The sequence below is a fragment of the Myotis yumanensis genome, unplaced genomic scaffold (assembly GCF_028538775.1).
Source record: "Myotis yumanensis isolate MYYU_CA2020_CCGP unplaced genomic scaffold, mMyoYum1.0.hap1 SCAF_3, whole genome shotgun sequence".
NCBI lineage: Eukaryota > Metazoa > Chordata > Mammalia > Chiroptera > Vespertilionidae > Myotis > Myotis yumanensis.
In genome coordinates, this window is record NW_027223754.1 from 8428553 (window position 1) to 8448209 (window position 19657).

The 19657-nt window shown below is 45.5% G+C and overlaps 2 protein-coding genes across 7 annotated transcripts in view; one reads left to right on the top strand and one right to left on the bottom strand.

Moving 5' to 3' along the window:
- CFAP97 (cilia and flagella associated protein 97) overlaps positions 1–9381 on the bottom strand; it is a 33697-nt gene extending 24316 nt beyond the window's left edge. The window contains exon 1 of the mRNA XM_070408187.1: positions 9298–9381. The gene's annotated coding sequence lies outside the window, so the exon portion shown is untranslated. The remainder of the gene's footprint in view (positions 1–9297) is intronic.
- The window catches only part of SNX25 (sorting nexin 25), a 100554-nt gene that overhangs the window by 644 nt on the left and 80253 nt on the right, over positions 1–19657 (top strand). For 5 of the 6 annotated variants that reach the window (XM_070408178.1, XM_070408179.1, XM_070408181.1 and 2 more), the window contains exon 1: positions 9046–9423. The exons of the other annotated variant lie outside the window; for it this stretch is intronic. In XM_070408178.1, the coding sequence (XP_070264279.1) occupies positions 9061–9423 (363 nt within the window). In that variant the 5' untranslated portion in view covers positions 9046–9060. Of the gene's footprint in view, positions 1–9045; positions 9424–19657 lie in introns of those variants that run through there. 6 annotated transcript variants of the gene reach the window in all.

A 19657-nucleotide genomic window follows, 5' to 3' on the forward strand; every position in this document is an offset into this window, starting at 1 on the left:
ATTTGAAAGTTGCTAATAGAGTAGATCTCAAAAGTTCTCATCACAAGGAGGGAAATTTCTGATTACGTGAGGTGGTGGATTTTAACTAGATTTTTATTATGGTGACCATTTTGTAATAGACACATATACGTATCATTATGTTGTACACCCTAAGCTTATATAATGTTATATGTCAATTACATCTCAAAACTGGAACAAATTGAAACAATTTGCTGCTGTATCAACTAAGTTTATGTAATATTCTAAGTGCTTTGCTGTCATTTTAATAGTCTTCACAGCGTCTTCACCAGGAGTAATTCCATCTCAAAAACCACTTTCTTTTATCATGAGACTAAAGGCCCAGTGCAGGAAATTCATGCACTGGGGGAGGGGGGGGTCCTCCTCAGCCCGGCCTGCGCCCTCTCGCAGTCTGAAACCCCTCAGGCAGACATTCCTCTCGCAGTCCAGGGCTCTCGCAGTCTGGGACCCCTCGCTCTTTACCACTTGCCTGCAGCGGAGGTGGGAGAGGCTCCCGCCACCGCCACTGCTGCTGGGCTTGCCAGCCATGAGCCTGGCTTCTGGCTGAGCAGCACTCCCCCTGTGGAAGTGCACTAACCACCATGGGGCAAGTCCTGCATTGAGCGTCTGCTCCCTGGTGGTCAGTGTGCGTCAGAACGACTGGTCATTCCACCGTTTGGTCAATTTGCATATTAGGGTTTTATTATATAGGATTGTAGCAATTTATTCACTGCAATTCAGACTCCACTGCTAATTCTACTTCCACCACATCTGTAGTTACTGCCGCCACTGAAGTCTTGAACCCCTCAAAGTCATCCATGCAGGTTGGATTCCACTTCCTCCAAACTCCTGTTAATGATATTTTGACCTCTTCCCAAGAATCACAAATCTTCTTAATGGCATCTAGAATGGTGAATCCTTTCCAGAAGGTGTTTTATTTACTCTGCCCAGATCCATCAGAGGCATCACTATGGCAGCCACAGCCTTACAAAATATATTTCTTAAACAGTAGGACTTGAAAGTCGAAATTACTCCTTGATCCATGGGCTGCCGAATGGATGTTGTTCTAGCAGGCATGAAAACAACTTTAATCTTATACATCTCCATCAGCGCTCTTGGGTGAGTAACCAGGTGCACTGTCAATGAGACGATGAAATGTTGAAAGGAACCTTTATTTTTATCTGAACAGTCTCAACAATAGGCTTAAAATAGTCAGTAAATCATGTTGTAAACAGATGTGCTGTTCATCCCGGCTTTGTTCCATTTATAGAGCACAGGCAGAGTAGATGAAGCATGATTCTTAATAGCCCTAGGATTGTTGGAGTGGTACATGAGCACTGGCTTCAACTTAGTCACCAGCTGCATTAGCGCCTAACAAGAGTCAGTCTGTCCTTTGAAGCCAGGAATTGCATCCTCTCTAGCTATAAACGTCCTAGATGGCATCTTTTTCCACCAGAAGGCTATTTTGTCTGCATTGAAATCTGTTGTTTAACATAGCCACCTTCATCTATTATCTAGATCTTCCGGGTAATGTGCTGCGCTTCTACATCAGCACTTGCTGCTTCCCCTTGCATTTTTATGTTATGGAGACATAAACCCTATGAACCAACCTCTGCTAGCTTTAAGCTTTTCTTCTGTGGCTTCATCACCCTTCTCAGCCTTCAGAGATTTGAAGAGAGTTGGGGCCTGGCCATGGATTGGGCTTTGGCATAAGGAAATGTTGGGGCTGGCTTGATTTATCTAGAGCACTGAAACTTTCTCCATATCAGCAATAAGGCTGTTTTGCTTTCTTATCATTCATGTGTTCACTGGAGTAACACTTTTAATTTCCTTCAAGGACTTTTCCTTTGCATTCACAACTTGGTTAACTTGGCACAAGGGGCCTTGCTTTTGGCTTGTCTCAGCTTTCGCCTGCCTTCCTCACTAAACTTAATCATTTCTAGCTTTTGATGTAAAGTGAGAGACATGCACCTCCTCCTTTCACTTGAACACTTAGAGGCCATCCTATGATGATTAATTAGCCTAATGTAAATATTGTTATGTTTGAGGGAATAGGGAAGCCCAAGGGTACAGATATTGGAATGGCCAGTCGGTGGAGCAGTTGGAGCACATTTATTGATTAAGTTCGTCATCTTTTTATTTTTATTTTTATTTTTTAGAAATTTCCACTTTATTTTATTTTTTTTTAATTAAATCTTTATTGTTCAGATTATTACATTAGTTACTCTTTTTTCCCACCATAACTCCCCTCCACCCAGTTCCAACCCCACCCTCTGCCCTCACTCCCCACCCACTGTCCTCATCCATAGGTGCACGATTGTCGTCTAATCTCTTCACTCACCCCCACACCCCTTTCTCCCCCCCCCCCCAAGAATAGTCAGTCCATTCCCTTTCTATGTCCCTGATTCTATTACAATCACCAGTTCATCAGATTATTTATTCACTTGATTTTTAGATTCACTTGTTGATAGATGTGTATTTGTTGTTCATAATTTGTATCTTTACCTTTTTCTTCTTCTTCCTCTTCTTACAGGATACCTTTCAGCATTTCATATAATACTGGTTTGGTGGTGATGAACTCCTTTAGCTTTTTCTTATCTGTGAAGCTCTTTATCTGGCCTTCACTTCTGAATGATAGCTTTGCTGGATAAAGTAGTCTTGGTTGTAGGTTCTTGGTATTCAGCACTTTGAATATTTCTTGCCATTCCCTTCTGGCCTGCAAAGTTTCTGTTGAGAAATCAGCTGACAGTCGTATGGGTACTCCCTTGTAGGTAACTGATTTTCTTTCTCTTGCTGCTTTTAGGATTCTCTCTTTGTCTTTTGCTCTTGGCATTTTAATTATGATGTGTCTTGGTGTGGTCCTCTTTGGATTCCTTTTGTTTGGGGTTCTCTGCGCTTCCTGGACTTGGAAGTCTATTCCTTTCACCAGGTAGGGGAAGTTTTCTGTCATTATTTCTTCAAATAGGTTTTCAATATCTTGCTCTCTCTCATCTTCTGGCACCCCTATAATTTGGATGTTGGTACGCTTGAAGCTGTCCCAGAGGCTCCTTACACTATCTTCATATTTTCGGATTCTTTTTTCATTTTGCTTTTCCGGTTGGGTGTTTTTTGCTTCTTCGTATTTCAAATCTTTGACTTGATCCTTGCGACCCTCTGGTCTGCTGTTGGGAGTCTGTATAATATTCTTTATTTCAGTCAGTGTATGCTTAATTTCTAGTTGGTCCTTTATCACAACATCGAGGGTCTCATTAGATTTCTTGAGGATCTCACTACATTTATCAGCGGTCTTACCAGTCTTTTCGAGGGCTTCTAAACAGTTCTTTAAAGACCTTAAAAGTGTGGTTTTGAACTCTATATCCAACAGTTTGCTTTCCTCCAATTCTGTCGTTTGTGTCCTGTTTCTTTGTCTCGGCATTTTTTTATGCTTCGCTGTGTCGATAGAGTGCCTTTCTGTGCTAAGTGTCCCAATTACCTAAGGTAGACACTCGTGGTGCACCCCCTTGTGGGCTTTGTGCACAGTCTTGTTGTGGTTAAGCCTTGATTGTTGTAGTTATCACTGTGAGGAATTGACCTCCAGGTCAATTGGCTGTGAGAATCAGCTGTGTCTGCAGTGGGAGAACTTCTGTGCTGGAGACACCCCTCTGGGGCTAGACTTGCTTCGATGGGGCTTTGGTGCTCACTGAGTCTGCCTCCTGAGTGTGTCTTTTATGGTTCCACGGAGCTTAAAGCTGGATGGTCCCACTCAGACCTCTGGGCTTCCTGGCTCCTGGATCTGTAGGGAGGTGCTAATCTAGCCTTTGCCTGAGGCTATCCAGCAAAAGCCTCCCTGCAGGGCTTGGGCAGGGCGGGTCCCACGGGATCAACAGGGCGGGGTTAGCAATTATGGCTGCTCTCAGTCTTGCCCTCAGAGGCTCTGCTTCTCAGTGTCCCAGTAGTCGCTGCAAGCCCCACGGAGAGAAAGCTGCCCTAGGGTTCTGAGCGATGCCAGACAGTCCCGCTTCTCCCGTATGAGTCTGGGTCCTTAGAGACTCGCCCGGAACTGGAGCTCAGAGCCTGAGACTCCCTCCCGATTGAAAACAACCGCGCCCTCAGCCTCCAGCCCGCTCCACATGCACTCCGAACCTTAGTATTTTACTTCAGCACTGCGCCTCCTCTGAGCCTCGGTATGCTTTTCTCTTTCCTCCTAGTTGTAGAACATCCACTCAGCCAGCTTTCCTGTGGTTCTGGATGATGTCCGTTCCGTCTTTTAGTTGTATTTTTGAAGTGGTTGTTCGAGGCAGCAAACTCCCGTGTTTACCTATGCCGCCATCTTGGTTTTCAAGTTCGTCATCTTTTTAAAAAATATATATATTTTATTGATTTTTTACAGAGAGGAAGGGAGAGGGATAGAGAGTTAGAAACATCGATGAGAGAGGAACATCAATCAGCTGCCTCTTGCACAGTCCCCACTGGGGATGTGCCTGCAACCAAGGTACATGCCCTTGACCGGAATCGAACCTGGGACCCTTGAGTCTGCAGGCTGATGCTCTATCCACTAAGCCAAACCGGTTAGGGCTAAGTTCGTCATCTTATATGGGTGTGGTTCGTGACAGCTCCAAACATTACAATAGTAACATCAAATATCACAGAACACCATAAAAATATAATAATAATGAAAAAGTTTGAAATATTGCAGGAATTACCAAGATATCACACATAGTGAGCAAATGCTGTTGCAAAATGGCACTGATAGACATGTTTGACGCTGGATTGCCACCAATCTTCAATTTGTAAAAAATGCAATGTCTGTGAAGTACAGTAAAGCAAAGTGCAATAAAATGAGGTCTGGCTGTACTAATATGGAGCCTCACTCAGCGTGATGATATAGAGGGTGTCCCCAAAAATGTATACACACTTAACAGCAGATAGCTCAATTGATGTTTCTTTTCCAATTTAACCCATTGGAATGAATAATTATTCAAAGTGTGTATACATTTTTTGGGGACAACCTGTAAATGTGTTCTAAAATTTTGTTCAGAGATTCATCTTCCTCTTAGAAATGCTGCAGCACATTTCCTTTAAGCTTTGGTCATCTATTATTTGTTTTTAAAGTACTTTATGATTTCTTTTATTTTTGAAGTTTGTCACACATATTTTTGTAAACCACATTCTGCTTGAAAGTTATGAGAGAGAGAGAGAGGTTAACTGATCTGTTAGGGACTTACAGTGAATCAGTAGAAGAAAGTAGAATATCTAGGCTCATGTTAACATCTTTATTCAGTTTTCCCCAAAGTGGTCAAGGGAAAATACTGTGGTCTTCTCTCTAATCCTAATCACTTCCAAGGTGGCTAGAGGGTTTAAGGAGAAATATACTCATGAAGGGGAAGATGTATCACATTTTGACAGATATCAGGTATTGTTTACCTATTTACACTGCCTAATATTTTAAATGTCATTTTTCCCCACTTAATTTGTCCTCATAATGTCCCAGTGAGTTAAGGCAGATGTCATTCCCATCTTAAGAGAATGATGAAGATAGCCTATGGAACATTCAATTATTGCTTATCAAAATGTGCTGTCTTTAAGGAATACAAATAAGGCCTCTCTACTCAGTTTGCTTTTTAACCCTTAGACCTGGAAGGACTCAACACCGACTTGTAGGAAGGACACCAGGATTCTAATTTTTTTAAAAAAATATATTTTTATTGATTTCAGAGAGGAAGGAAGAGGGAGAGCTAGAAACATCAATGATGAGAGAGAATCATCGATGGGCTGCCTCCTGCACGCCCCCCACTGGGGATTGAGCCGGCAACCCGGGCATGTGCCCTTGACCGGAATTGAACCTGGGACTCTTCAGTCCGCAAGCCGACGCTCGATCCACCGAGCCAAACCAGCTAGGGCCAGGATTCTAATTTAATGCCTGACTTCTGGCCTCATCTCCCTCCGTACCTCTTGACCCTAGTCACTCCTCGATACTCCTTATCTTACCTAACTTCTGTGTTCCTCCAACATTGCACAGGGTAGAAGCCCAGTACTATTTGTTAGGAAATGTTTTAAGTGTCAGTGCTGACTTTGCAGCAGAATGGCATATGCTTTAAGGAAGTTTTCTGACCATGAGTGTACATTTCTCCAGATCGGCGTTATTTTGGGGAGCAATATACCGGTGTGTTGGGGACCCTTAATAAAAGTCAGGCCAGTTTCTCCGTTACTGATTCAAGTTATAATCACTTAGTACTTATCAGGAGCCTGGATAAGATACCAGCTACCCTCACAAAGCAACAAAACTAAATACTTTAAAGTATAAAACGCAGGTCTTAAGCTCATGGATTTAAACCCTGTCTTTCCTCCTTTGTAATATGGGATGAATAAATGACATTTTTAAGGAAGTGCCATGACATAGTGGTTGAATGCATAGCTCTAAAACTGACCATGATATTTATTAGCTCTGTAATGCTGAGCAAGTTATTTTACCTCCTTTGCCTCAGTGTCCTCATGGGGAGATGGTGATGACATCAGGGTTGTTGTGAACATAGATGAAGCATGTCTAGTGCTTAGAACAGTATCTGGTGCACAGTGAGTACTCAGTAAGTTACCATTATTGTCAGCTATGGATTTAAATTGGAGAATGTATATAAAGCCCTTAGCACAGAGTCCTTGGCATGTAAATGATAAAAAATGTAGATATGATTGTTGGTAATAACAAGCTACCCGTGCTTTCCTTGAAATAATTTGGATTAGTGGGGAACACTTTGAGGAGAACTAGTGGGATGAATGTTAACTATTTTAGAGGAAAAAGGAATCCTTCAAAATCTGTTACAGTACTTTATTTATTTATTTAAAGGAGAACAGGAAGGTAGTAACTTTATTTGATGTCATCATCTAGGCATGGCAAAGTCACAGCTGGCATAAGGCAGTCAATATCTTCTTATCTTTAACTTACAAGGTATAAGAAGTGTCACATGAATATTAATATTTAAAACAAAGATTTAAAAAAATGACACATGTAAATACATTTTTATATAGATACTAGAGGCCCAGTACATGAAAATTCATGCACTGGAGCGGAGGTGGGGGGGGAGGTCCCTCAGCCCAGCCTATCCCCTCTCACAGTCGGAGAGCCCTCAGGGGTGGGAAGCGACCTGGGGGTGGGAAGCGACCTGGCGATCAGGGGAAGGCTACGCCCCCATCACACCTTTGCTGTTCCCACTGCCTGCAGCGCAAGCCTCAGCCGGCCCTGGTTACCTGAGCCTCGGGCGGCCCTGGGCAGCTGGGCAGCCACCATCCGAGGCTTGCCTGTGCCTCAGGCTGGCCCTGGGCGGCTAGGGGGCTGAGGGGACTGGGCACCACCATCTTTGAGGGCGGGGCAGTCAATTAGCATATTCCCTCCTTATTAGATAGGATATAAAATAATTCATTTATATGCTGTTTTGTTAGAGCTAACTGTTAGTGATTGTTTTTAGCCTCTATGAATCTATGCCATTCCAGGGAAATTTATTATGAAGACATGAATACAAGGGTGGGCTGTGTATATCTATGGACACCGGTATTTTTTTAAATAATAACCTCTTGGACAATACTTTGTTTTCAAAAAATAAGTATCCACTAAATATTTTAGTTTACACAACAATGTTGTATATTTTTCTCTGTTGCTATGACACAGATGATTCCTTAGAGAAACACAGTATAGTCACAGTATTTAAAAATATTTTTAATGCTTATTTTCCTTAACTGTGCTTACTGGGAAGTAGGCTATAATTCAATTTACTGGAAAACAATAGTGCCTTTAAACTTGAAATTCTTCGTGACTGATATAAGCAGAGAGTTCTGAGCTTCTGCTTATAAGTGTTTCCCATAACCTTTATTTCTCTCTGCTTCCCTCATCTTTTTCCCTCTCCTGTCCTTTTCTAGTCTGGATTTGTTCTCTCTACTCTACCGCCCCCGCCCTTTAATAATCATTAATCTTTTTAGAATTCCTTATTTATTCCTTAAAGATACACCTGCTGCTTTATTGGTGTTAATAGTCATTACTTGTATTTCTCTAGCATATTGGTGTCTTCTCAGCAAGCCTGATCTGTGCATTAGCGCTGGGACCGTGGTAGAAAGTACGCACTCTGAAAATCATTTGGACCACTTTCACTTGCGTGGGCAGTGGCATTTATATTGAGTCGCTGGCAACAAAAACGTAGGGACTTGGAGCCAAAGCGATGAGGGAAGCTGCTACCCGCCTGGCGCCAGGCCCACTTCTTTGGGCCTTTGCACAACTAGGAATTGCAGGCTTCCTTTACTCCACGTTTGTCTGACTCCTTCCCTGAGGCGGCCGATGGGAAAGTGGGGGTGGGGGTGGGGGGGGAGGTAGGGTAACCGTGTTAAAGGTGAGGATCAGGAATGGTTGCCTACTTAACCTAAGTAGCAGGTGAAAACAAGGCGGACATTTGGGGGGCTGTGAGCATGCCAGGAGGTTACTTGCCAGGGATGAACGGAGAGCGAGGATTAAGGGGTCCCCTGAGCTCCACAATGACAAGTGCCTCTGGCACCTGCAGCAGAAATGTCCATCCCCAGACGGGGTGTGTGTGGCGGGAGGGGGGGGGGGAGAAATGGGAGGGGGGAGGCCCAGGACCTGGCCGCTTTCGAAGCCATGGTCGCGCCCCCTCCCCGGCGAGGGGGGGGGCGGGCCAGACCCCTCCCCGTGCCCGGAAGGCGGGCACCGCGCGGCTGTCACTCAGCGGGCCCTCCGCCCTCCGCCCTCCGCCGCCTCGCACTCCCGGGCCGCCCCCGCCCCGCCCCGCCCCGCCTCGGGCTTCGCCGGCTTAAGTCACAACACCGCCCGGCTACCTGGGCGCGCCCGGGGGGCACTGCGGACCCGGCGCCGGCGGCGGCGCGGAGGCCCCGGAGGAGCTCGGCGGCGTCCGTGGCAGCCGCTCCCTCGGAGGGCGGCCGGCGAGGGTATGAGCGCCGCCCGCCTCTGCCTCCGGAGCTGCGGCGGCGGCCGGGGCGGGAGCGGCCGCGCAGAGGCCACGGGCCGGGGCCGCGCCGGGGGAGCGCGGGGCGGGAGATGAGCCTGCCCCCCGCGGCCCAGGCGGCAGCATGCACCCCGAGGCCACCGACAGCAGCGGCGCCGGCCCCGGCCCCAGCCCCGCGGCGGCCGTGGGCGCTCCGGGCGAGCGGCGGCCGGAGCCCGGGGAGGACGCGGCGGCCCCGAGGGGCCCCGGCGGCGGGAGCTGGCGGGTGGCCGTGGCCGTGGCCGTCCTCGCCGCCGCGTCCCTCTCCTACCTGGGGCCCGGGGCGGCCGGAGGCGCCGTCCTGCTCCGCCTCAGCCTGTACCTGATCGGCGCCGCGGCCGCCTTCCTGCTGGGGATCCTGCTCTCCCTCGTCTGCCGGAGCCGGCGAGCCCCGCCGCCCGACTTCGCCGCCGCCTGGAGACGGCTGGCCGCCCGCCGCCGGCCGGGGGTGAGTAGCGGCCTCCCCCGCCCCGCGCGCCCGCCCCGGCCCGGCCCTCCCGCTTCCGGTGCCCGCCGCCCGCTCCCGGGGCCGCGGGGGTCGCGGCGGGCCCGTCCGCCCCGGCCCGGCGGTGGGAAGCGAGCGGCCCCTCAGCCCCCGGGGCGGGCTCGGGCTCGGGCTCGGGCCGCCGAGACGCACGGTGTCCCGGGCCGGAGCCGGTCCGATGCTGCTCTGCGGCCGGCGGTGGAGGTCGCCGAGCGGCTCCCGCACGCAGGCTGCGCCCGGCGGGGCGTTCTCGGCGGCTCTGCCGCCGGTTCTCCGCGGAGGGAACTTCGGGACCTTCTCCCGGAGACGCCCGCCGGGCCCCTCGCACCCAAGCCCCGGGGCGCCTCGCACCGCGACCTCCTGCGCCCACCATGTGGAGAAGTCCCGCAGCGTGGGAAAGGGGGTGCCCGGCCCCCGTCGTGGGCCACGAGGGGAGGCTGTGGTCGGAGAGGCAGGGCGCGTAGGGCGGTGCGCAGGGAAGATGGGAAAGAACAGGTTTCAATGAGCTTTTCTCTTCCTCCGCGCCAAACCCCTGCTTTCCCTGCCTCGCGGCTTCCGGCTCGCACCCCGACCTGAAAGGGCCTCTCCCCAGCCGGACGCTCACAGCCCCAGGGCGGGTTGTCCGAGCACGTGGGGCAGCGGCCCGGCTCCAGGAGGGTATCTGTTGGAGGGACCGCTGCCCCCGGGCTTGGTATTTGCTTGTGGTTTGACCTGCTCGCTGCTCTGTAAAAATCACAGCTCTTCCCCAGAACGGCCCTTCCTGGGCCCCCGGCAGCGCGGAGATCAGGGTGGGAGGGGAGGCGGCAGGCGGGCTCCCGCTGTCATTGATCAGCCATTCAGTGTGCTAAGGGAGAGGAGCTTCTGCAGGAGTCTAACGAGTAATTGCAGTTTTTCTTAAAAACCTTCATGTAGCTGTCCTTCCCCCGCCCCCCCTCCCCCCAGTCTACTTTAGCAAGAGTTGGTGAGCAGGTGTATTTTTTCTCTTTATTTTCTCTACACTGATTAAAAAAAATAAGGACCCCAAGATTTTATTAGTTGGTTTGTTGATCACTGACAAATGACACCGCGATTCTTGAGCGTGTTGTAAGAAGATATTATTCAGTATGCTTTTATTGAGCATTTTGCACAAGCCAGGTATTACTCTGGAAGCTGGGGTTGAGTCAACAAGACACAGGAATGCCCAGCTCTCTAGAGATTATATTCTTCCGGGGGACCAGACAATAAGCAAACACAGGAGATACTTTTGGGTAGTGATAAATGCTATGGAAAAGGTTGAGAATTAAGTGGTTCAGAGTGCTCAGTAAGCGGGGACAGAAAGTTTAGAAGGCGGGGTCAGGGTCAAAGTCTTAGTACCGCAGTCTGCCTCTGGGGCCTGGAAGCCTCATGCTGTGGGTAACCACCCTGTCACCGGGCACATTCCCCCAAGCCTCCCAGCTCACGTGCAGCGCCGGGCAGATAAAACTGGAAAATCCAGGAAGAGGGTTTAGGAGACTATTTAGAGAGAATAGCACTTTAAAGGTGACATTAAATGAAGCAGCACATATAACCTCTCATGTATACCACCTGGAAGTTTCAGGTAATAGAAGAGGTGAAGTATAAACTAAGGCAAATAGATCAGTCTTTTAGGACTTGGATTTTTATAATAGCCTTAAATAAGAAAACAAGTAAATTAGGAAATTCACTTTATTAGTTATATACTACTTAGAATTGAAATGCATATTATTCACATACAACTTTTTTTTTTACAGTACTGGTGCCTTTAGTTGTGCTGTATTTCTAGTGATATGTGTTTATGGGTTTAAAAAAATGTTCGCTCCTTTATGAATGGAAGCATAAGCATGTGGTGTAGTATAAAATATCTGCAGTTCTGTGGGGGTGGGAGCTGGACCACACAGGACCAAATGGTGCCTCTGAAGATACAGCGACTACTTTACTACGGAAAATTAGATTCAGCATGAAGAAAAGAACCCTCATGTATTCTTATACGTTTGGATTAATGGAGTGTCAGCTAGACACGTCAGACACTGGGGTTTATCCTTCAGTCTGTCCATCCCTCTTCCCTTCGCCTTTTCTTCCTCGTTTTTTTCTTATTGACTTCCTTCTGTGGAGTAAGAAATGCAGACATGGTTAAAAGTAGCCAGCTAGAGAAGCCTAACCTAAAAGGGAAAAGGTGTTTTCATGTCTGGGAGTGTTCAAATGCCTCTCCATGCTTCACAGCGTAGTTATTGGCTGAAAACTCCGTGTGGTTAGGACCATGGGTAACACCTTTTGTTCTCCCTTGCACCCAGTAGGAGCTCAAAAAGTGTTTGCTGATGATAATGAGGGAAATTATGTCTGTTTGTGGTCACTAACATAGGGTTTTCTCCCTCTAATTAATCTAGTATCTATTGGACACCTCTGATGTGTGAGGATTTTGATTTTACTTGGGTGGGAATCATTTTTTTTAATATATATTTTTTATTTTTCAATTACAGTTTACACACAATATTGTATGTTTCGGGTGTATAACCCAGTGATTGGACATTATATAACTTACTAGACCACCATGATAAATCTGGTACCCGCCTGACACCATACATACTTATGATAATATTACTGACTGTATTCCCTACTGTACTTTATATCTCCATGACTGTTCTGTAATTACCAGTTTGTACTTCTTAATCCCTTCACCTTTTTCACCCATCCTCCCAACACCCACCCCATCTTTCATCCAGTCCCCTAATCTTCCCCCACTCTGTCAACCACAAGTTCTCTCTCTCTCTGAACCTATGTCTGTTTCAGTTTTGTTTATTTTGTTCTGTAGATTCCGCGTATCAGTGAAATCATAGGGTATTTGTCTTTCGCTGACTGACTTATTTAACTGAGCATAATACACTCTAGGTCCATCCATGCTGTCACAAATGGTAAGATTCGTTATTTTTTTATGCCTGAGAAATATTCTATTTTATATATATATATATATATATATATATATATATATATATATATTTTGAGTGGCCAGATTGTTATGACCACCTGACATTTGTAGGCAAATTAGCCGTACACTGCATCGTATGGGATATGGAAGCTGAAGGCCTGTTCGAACACCTTTGCTGTCTGCAGTTACCAAGATAAAACGTCTCCAATTCACACAGGAACACAAGGATTGGACAGTCGAGCATTGGAAAAAAGTCATCTGGTCCGTTGAATCACTTTTCCAGTTGCATCATGCAGATGGCAGAGTGAGAATTTGGTGGAAACAGCATGAAAGCATGTACCCCACATGCATGAGTACAACCCTTAAAGCTGGTCGGGGCAGTGTTTTGGTTTGGGGCATGTTTTCCTGGCATGATTTGGGCCCTTTAATTCATGTGGAACAACGTCTGAATAGCACAACATACCTAAGTATCCTTGCTGATCAAGTTCATCCTATCATGTTGATGGCATATCCCAATGGAGATGGCTTCTTCCAACAAGACAATGCGCCATGCCACGGTGCTCGTACTGTGCAGGAGTGGTTTCAAGCACATGAGGGAGACTTTACCTTGCTTAGGTGGCCCCCACAATCACCAGATCTCAATCCAATTGAGCATTTGTGGGACGAAGTTAAAAGAGCGATTAGGCAGCTGGTTCCACAGCCATCAAATCTCACAGAACTGGACAGTGCTATTCATCAGGCATGGTGTCAGATTCCTCGCATCACCTTTCAACATCTCGTGACGTCAGTGCCAAGAAGAATCACCACAGTATTGAAGGCAAAAGGTGGCCCAACAAAGTACTGATGGGATGGTCATAATAATCTGGCCACTCACGTTCAAAAGCTGTTAAATTGCGTTGTTTACCCATATCTTCAGAAAAAAATCACTTCTACTGTTGTGGTAAACAACCTGCTTTCCTATTTATAATGGTCTGGTATCTGCTGTATATTTGTGAATCTGATTTCATTGGATCATTTTTTGCTTAAGCTAGTTGCTGAGTGCCGTGTCAAGGACATAGTAGGTAGGCTCTTAGTAGACAGATTCTGCCTGAATGAATCGATTATTGTTTGAGATGAGAACAAATTCAAGTATCCCATTGACATGTTTAGATTTGAGATTTCAACCTCTGTTTTTAGAGGATGGTCCTAGCCTTGCCTAGGTGTCACAAGAGCTTGGATAATTGCTTTCTGTAATGCCTGGCAATTTCCTGTGCCAGCCCTCTAGGGCTGAGATTGGGCCACAAGAGAAGACTGGATGGGAAGGCAGATGTTTGTTTGGGCAGGACTTACAGAATTCCCAAATGACTTCTTTTACTAATACAAAAGTTCTTTGAGTAAAACAAAGTGAATTTAGTTACTTGAGGGAAAAAGGAAAAGCAATAGGAGTTAGGTAAACTATACACAGCCTCTTCGTAACTTTCTTTTATTATGCTAATGTGATAAACTAATCCTCAACCCTTTGATGATGGATAATGGCATAATGCACTAATTGCCCTCAGAATACTTGTTTGCATTTTACCTAGGGGAGTTAAGTCAGGCTGGCTATTGGGAAAATGTTTTTTGAGGAAGATGGCATTTTTGAGGACCCCGTGAAAGATAGGATCTTATCTAACTCCTGCTGTGGTGTAGGGGTTGTTTTACTTTAAATTGATACTAGTTATAATTTTTATTTTACTTATTTATTTATCTTTTTTTTACTAGTTATAGTTTTTAAATGTAATTTTTTACATAGGTCATATAATCACATGGTTTAAAAACATTGAAGCATATAGAAGTTTGTACAGTGAAAAAAAATCTCTCTTCCATATAGCCAGTATTACTAGGTGCTGTTTACTCTTCAAGATATATATTATCTATAATAATAAAAGTGTAGTATGTTAATTAGACTGACGTCCTTCCAGATGAAGCCAGGGCTGTGAGGGAAGCCTGGGTCCCGGGTGCCAGAGGGAAGCTGGTGCCGGCAGCTGGGGGAAGGAAAGCCTAACTTTTGCATGAATTTTGTGCATCGGTCTTCTAGTGCTTATATAAGCAAATGCAAATATGTCTATAATCTCTTGACATATAAACAGTGATAACACACAAAGGAGTAATTGTTTTCTGTATCTTTGTTATGAAGAAACTAGTTCTTAAGGTTAGTAAACATAAGATGAAGTTCTATATGAATAGTGATATATACAGTGATTACACACAAAGGAAGATACATGATTAAACCTCTAACATAAAAAAAAGCTAATCCAAACCAGCATATGTATCCTCAGAAAGGAAAAAAGTGTGTATCTGAATGAGCAAAACTGTCCGAAGGAAGCAACATGTACTTTCATAATTTGTACAAGTATAAAATAAGTCAAGCAAACTGTTTTAGAGATGACGTACATGTACCCTTTGGGATGTGAGTTGCCAGTGAGGGTATGAGATGACTCACAGGAGCTCGGATGGGAAGGGTAGTCTTGGCCAGGTCCTGGAAGCCCTCAGCCCAGGGATTAGAATTGGAGTTTAGCCTGTAGGTATGGCAGCTATTGACATTTTCTAAGCACCAGAGTGATAGCATCAGGCTGGGCGTTTGACATGTTAAACAAACATAATTGGGATGGACTTGGAAGAGAAATACAGTGCAGTTGTAATATAGAAAGTGAGAGTTAATGAAGCTGCGTGGATGGAACAAAAGACAGTAAATCCAAGAGTGAGAGAGAGTTTTCCTTGATATTAATTATCACTAGTTATCGTTATAGATAGGCTTAAGAATCTCTCAAGTGTCTTAACATTGTCTTTAAACAATAAATTCAGCCCCAAATGGACGGGTCCTACTGTTTATTCACAGTGAAGATGGAAGTCTCTTTTATTTCTAGCACTTTTGAGTCTTAGGCTGCTTTTGTTTTGGGTGCATGCTGCGATGCCACCCCAGTAATTGAATGTTGCCTTCTTAAAAATATCCTAGGTTTCATTTCCCAACCTGATCATTTGTGGGGGTAGGTGCCCTAGATTCCTTAAAATGTGTGAGTCCCTGTAGGCAGAATGTCGCACATTGTACTGAATGGGTGACTCAGGGGGTTTGGTGCTGAGGGCTCAGGCTTTAGAAAATGCCTGTGGAAGGCTGTCAGTATTAAAATGATGGCACGCAAAGTTGCTGGGTTTTTTTGTTTGTTTGTTTTTTGTCCTTTTAAATTGCAGCTTTGATTTTGAAAGAATAACATATCGCAAACTTGGAACTTCATGTTTTTACCGTCACTGTTAGGTCCCTTTCCAAACTAGGGTTAGCTGGTTGGGTGATGATGAGGGATAGCCCTTGGGGGTGGGGGGTGGGGTCTCTTCCTGGATACCCTGAGGGCCAGCGCCTGGGTCCAGTTACTCATTTCCACATCTTGCTAGTCCTGGGGTGTGTGCTTATATAGATTCTCCAAACACAGTGGCGCTTTCCAGAAAGCCTAGATTTGAATATATTTTGGTGGGCTTGTCAGCTCAGGTGCTGCTTTGGGAGGATGTAGGTAGGAGCGTGAGGTGTGTCCACCCTGTCCCTGCGGCTGGCCAGTGCTTGTCAGTTCCTCTAGGCACTGGTCAGTCCAGTAGCCAGCTCTCCTGGCGTTTCCATGTGTGAATAGCCACAAGCTGGATGTAAAGAGCAATGGACAGGGCCACTCCAAGTAAAATGCCTCTGAGGTCAAGGGAAAATGGAATGAATTGCGCATTTTTAGGATAAGACACATGAACTTGTTTAGATCACTAGGATCTACTTAATAAGCTTTCAAATTTAGTGTAGAATACACCTCTTAGAAAATTAGAAAAATTTTCACAAGTACTCATTTGTAAATTCAAACCTTAATTTCTTTTTTTTTTTTAAAAAATACTGATTTTAGAGAGAGAGAAAGAGAGAGAAAGAGAAAGGAAGAAAGAGAGATAGAGAAACATCATTTTGTTGGTCCACTTATATATGCATTCATTGGTCGCTTCTTGTCTGTGCCCTGACTGGAGATGGAACCCCCAACCTTAGTAAATTGTGATGACCCTCTAACCAAATGGGCTTCAAACCTGAATTTCTGAAGTTCTCTCCCACCTGCACGAGTGAGTTTGCATTCATCACAGTAACTAAAATTTTGTAGGTGTTTGCTCATCTGCTCATGCAGGACCTCATTGATGCTTTTCCTAACTCCACCCACCCCACCTCCATTTCCGAGTCGATAGCAGTGTCTCATGCATTTGTGAATAAGCTCACTTAAGTTCTTCCATTTCTGGTGCCTGCAAACCCTTTACAGAGTCTTCTCTGCCGAAACCAAAGCCCGTGTGTGCAGAAGTCCATTTCTTGTTGGGCTCCTGTTGTCTCGGTCCCTGAAGCTGGGTATCCAGGAGGGCTTAGTCCTTTTGCTTTTTTCCTGAGCCAGAGTCACGGCCTGTGCTTTAGAGAAGCTGCGAGTGTAGTCCTGTTTCTCTTATTGGGCAAGAGCATGCTTTACAATATATGATATTTTTACCTTGTTATAGAAGCTACAGGGCTATGCCTTTGTTTGCATCTCTGGTAAGACAACCCCTTACCCCTGTGTTTGTGCTTCCTCTCCACCTGCCTTGGAGCAGCCCCTGAGGGCGTAGGGCAGTGGTTCTCAACCTTCTGGCCCTTTAAATACAGTTTCTCATGTTGTGACCCAACCATAAAATTATTTTCGTTGCTACTTCATAACTGTAATGTTGCTACTGTTATGAATCGTCATGTAAATATCTGATATGCAGGATGGTCTTAGGCGACCCCTGTGAAAGGGTCGTTCGACCGCCAAAGGAGTCGCGACCCACAGGTTGAGAACCGCTGGCCTAGGGCTTTCTCTCCTTGCTCCGTGCTTGAGTCTCCTCTTCTTGCGCAAGTCAGCTCATGCACACAGCACCTGGGGCTGCGTGCAGGCCCTGCCAAGTAAGACATGAAATTAACATATCAAATGATCTAGAAATGTCAATGTGTTATTTCTGAGGCAGATAATTTATTTTCTTCCTGTTTTTTCCCAATTTTTCCCCCGTTTCACTAAACCTTTCTGAGGTTTTGACCCCTAGATAAGCTTAGGAAGTTGCTTTGTTTTCTAGATTTGATTTTAGGTCATTCTTGAAATCTCTTTTTTTTTATGTCACTCTTGGCAGTCTCATCTTTGAGTCTCCTATAATAACCATCTCTACACTGAGGATTAGAGTTTATTCCTCAGGCGCAGATCTCATTTATTCAACGACTTAACTTGACATTTCCACTTGGCACTCACAGTGGTGCCTGAAATTCAACAAGTCCAAGTGTCCCCATCCCTCTCCCATTGTTTCCTATGTCAGTGACTAGCACCTCTGAAAGTCAAGTCCCACTGCCAGAAGCCTGAGTCCTTCTTGACATCTCCTCCTCACTCCTCACAGCATTCCACCGTCAAGTCCTGTCTTTTCCCCGCAGCGTTTTGATGTATGGGATGACGCTCCAGCCAGCTGAGCCACCCAGCCAGGGCTCATCTCCTTTCTAGCTCCTGTGCTTGGTCCCAGGTACCATCATGTCCCACCTGGAAGACTGCAATAGCCTCTCAACTGGTCTTCCTGCCTCCTTATTGGCTCCTCCTTCAGTTCATTTAAAAAAAACAAACTGCAAATCCAATCAAATCCCTCTTCAGCAACATGTTTTATTAAAACCCATCAGTAGCTTCCTGTTCTTCCTAGCTCTTCAGCCTAATCTCCTGTCCTACTACCTTCATCCTCAGTCCGAAAAGTGCCAAGCTCCCTCTGTCCATGACTTATTTGCCTACTGCTTCCTCTGCCTGGGGAAACCCGCTGCCCCCTTACCTAGTGACTTTCTCTCACTCAGACTTGGGGCATCACCTTGCAGAGAAGCTTCCCCTGTCTCCCAATGGAATATATTCTCATAGCACCATATAGCTTTCCTCATTGTGCCTACCACAATCGTAACTTTATACCTACTTGGACGGTTCTCTTTCTTTTTCATTAACCCTTGAGCTCCATGAAGGCAGAAACTCCCCTTGGTATCTTTAACACTTAGCATGATTTAGTAGGTAAGCAATAAATATTTCGTGAGGGATTTAATAGGGCATACACATTAAGAGAATGGTTTTGGAGTCAGTTGTCTGAATTTGAATCCTGGCTCTGCCCTAATAACTCAGGTGGGTAACTTGCTGAAGATTTCTCAGTCTCCTTATCTGAAAAATGGAGATAGTCAATATCTTCAGGGGTTGTTTGGAGCAATGTCATAGTATTTAAAAATACAAATGCTTAGTATTTGTAGAAGTGCTTTGAATATAGGAAGTGTTAAATGATAGATTTTACAATATTACTTTAAAACTTATTATAAAATAAAAAAATAAATGTATAATTGGATGAGTGATTATAAAGAGAATACCCTTGTAACTTTCCAAAACCCTAATGTCAGCCCCTCCTGTTCTACTTAAGTAACTCACCTTGACTTTATAGTAATCATTTTTATGCATGTTATTATAATTTTATCACTCAAATGTGCATCTGTGGACATTATAGTTTATTCTCGTCCATTAAAAAAATATTTCTCCTCTGTTCTTTTTTTTCTTTACAATTTATCTGTTGAAGAACCTGGAGCATTTGTCCCATAGCATGACCTATAGTCTGGATTTTGCTGATTGCATTTAAATAATACAGTTCAGCATGATCCTCTCTCCTTTGTATGTCCTACAGATTGGCAGTGGGATCCAGAGACTTGATCAACTTGTGTTTGATCCCTTTGGCAGGACTAGGCTGGTGGTGATGTGACCTTTCATTGGGAAGCACATACTGATTGTCTTTGTTATATGAGTAGCTGTTGATGCTCAATACCTAAATCTATTATTTGTTGGGGTGACAAAATGATGTTTTAACTGTCATTTATTTTTCATTTATTTTGTATACTAGAGGCCCGGTGCACAAAATTTGTGTACTCGGGGGTGGGGGGAGGAAGTGCCCTTCAGCCTGGATTTCGAGAGGGCGTAGGCCAGGCCGAGAGACCCCACCGGTGCACGATCAGGGCCAGGGAGGGATGCAGGAGATTGGCCAGCTGGGAGGGACCGAGGGAGGGCTCCAGGGCATGTCCGGCCCATCTTGCTCAGTCCTGATCAGCCAGACCCCAGCAGCAAGCTAACCTACCGGTTGGAGCATCTTTCCCCTGGTGGTCAGTGCATGTCATAGCAAGCGGTTGAGCAACCTTAGCATATCATTAGCATATTACGCTTTGATTAGTTGAATGGCCAACCAGACGACTGGACACTTAGTATATTA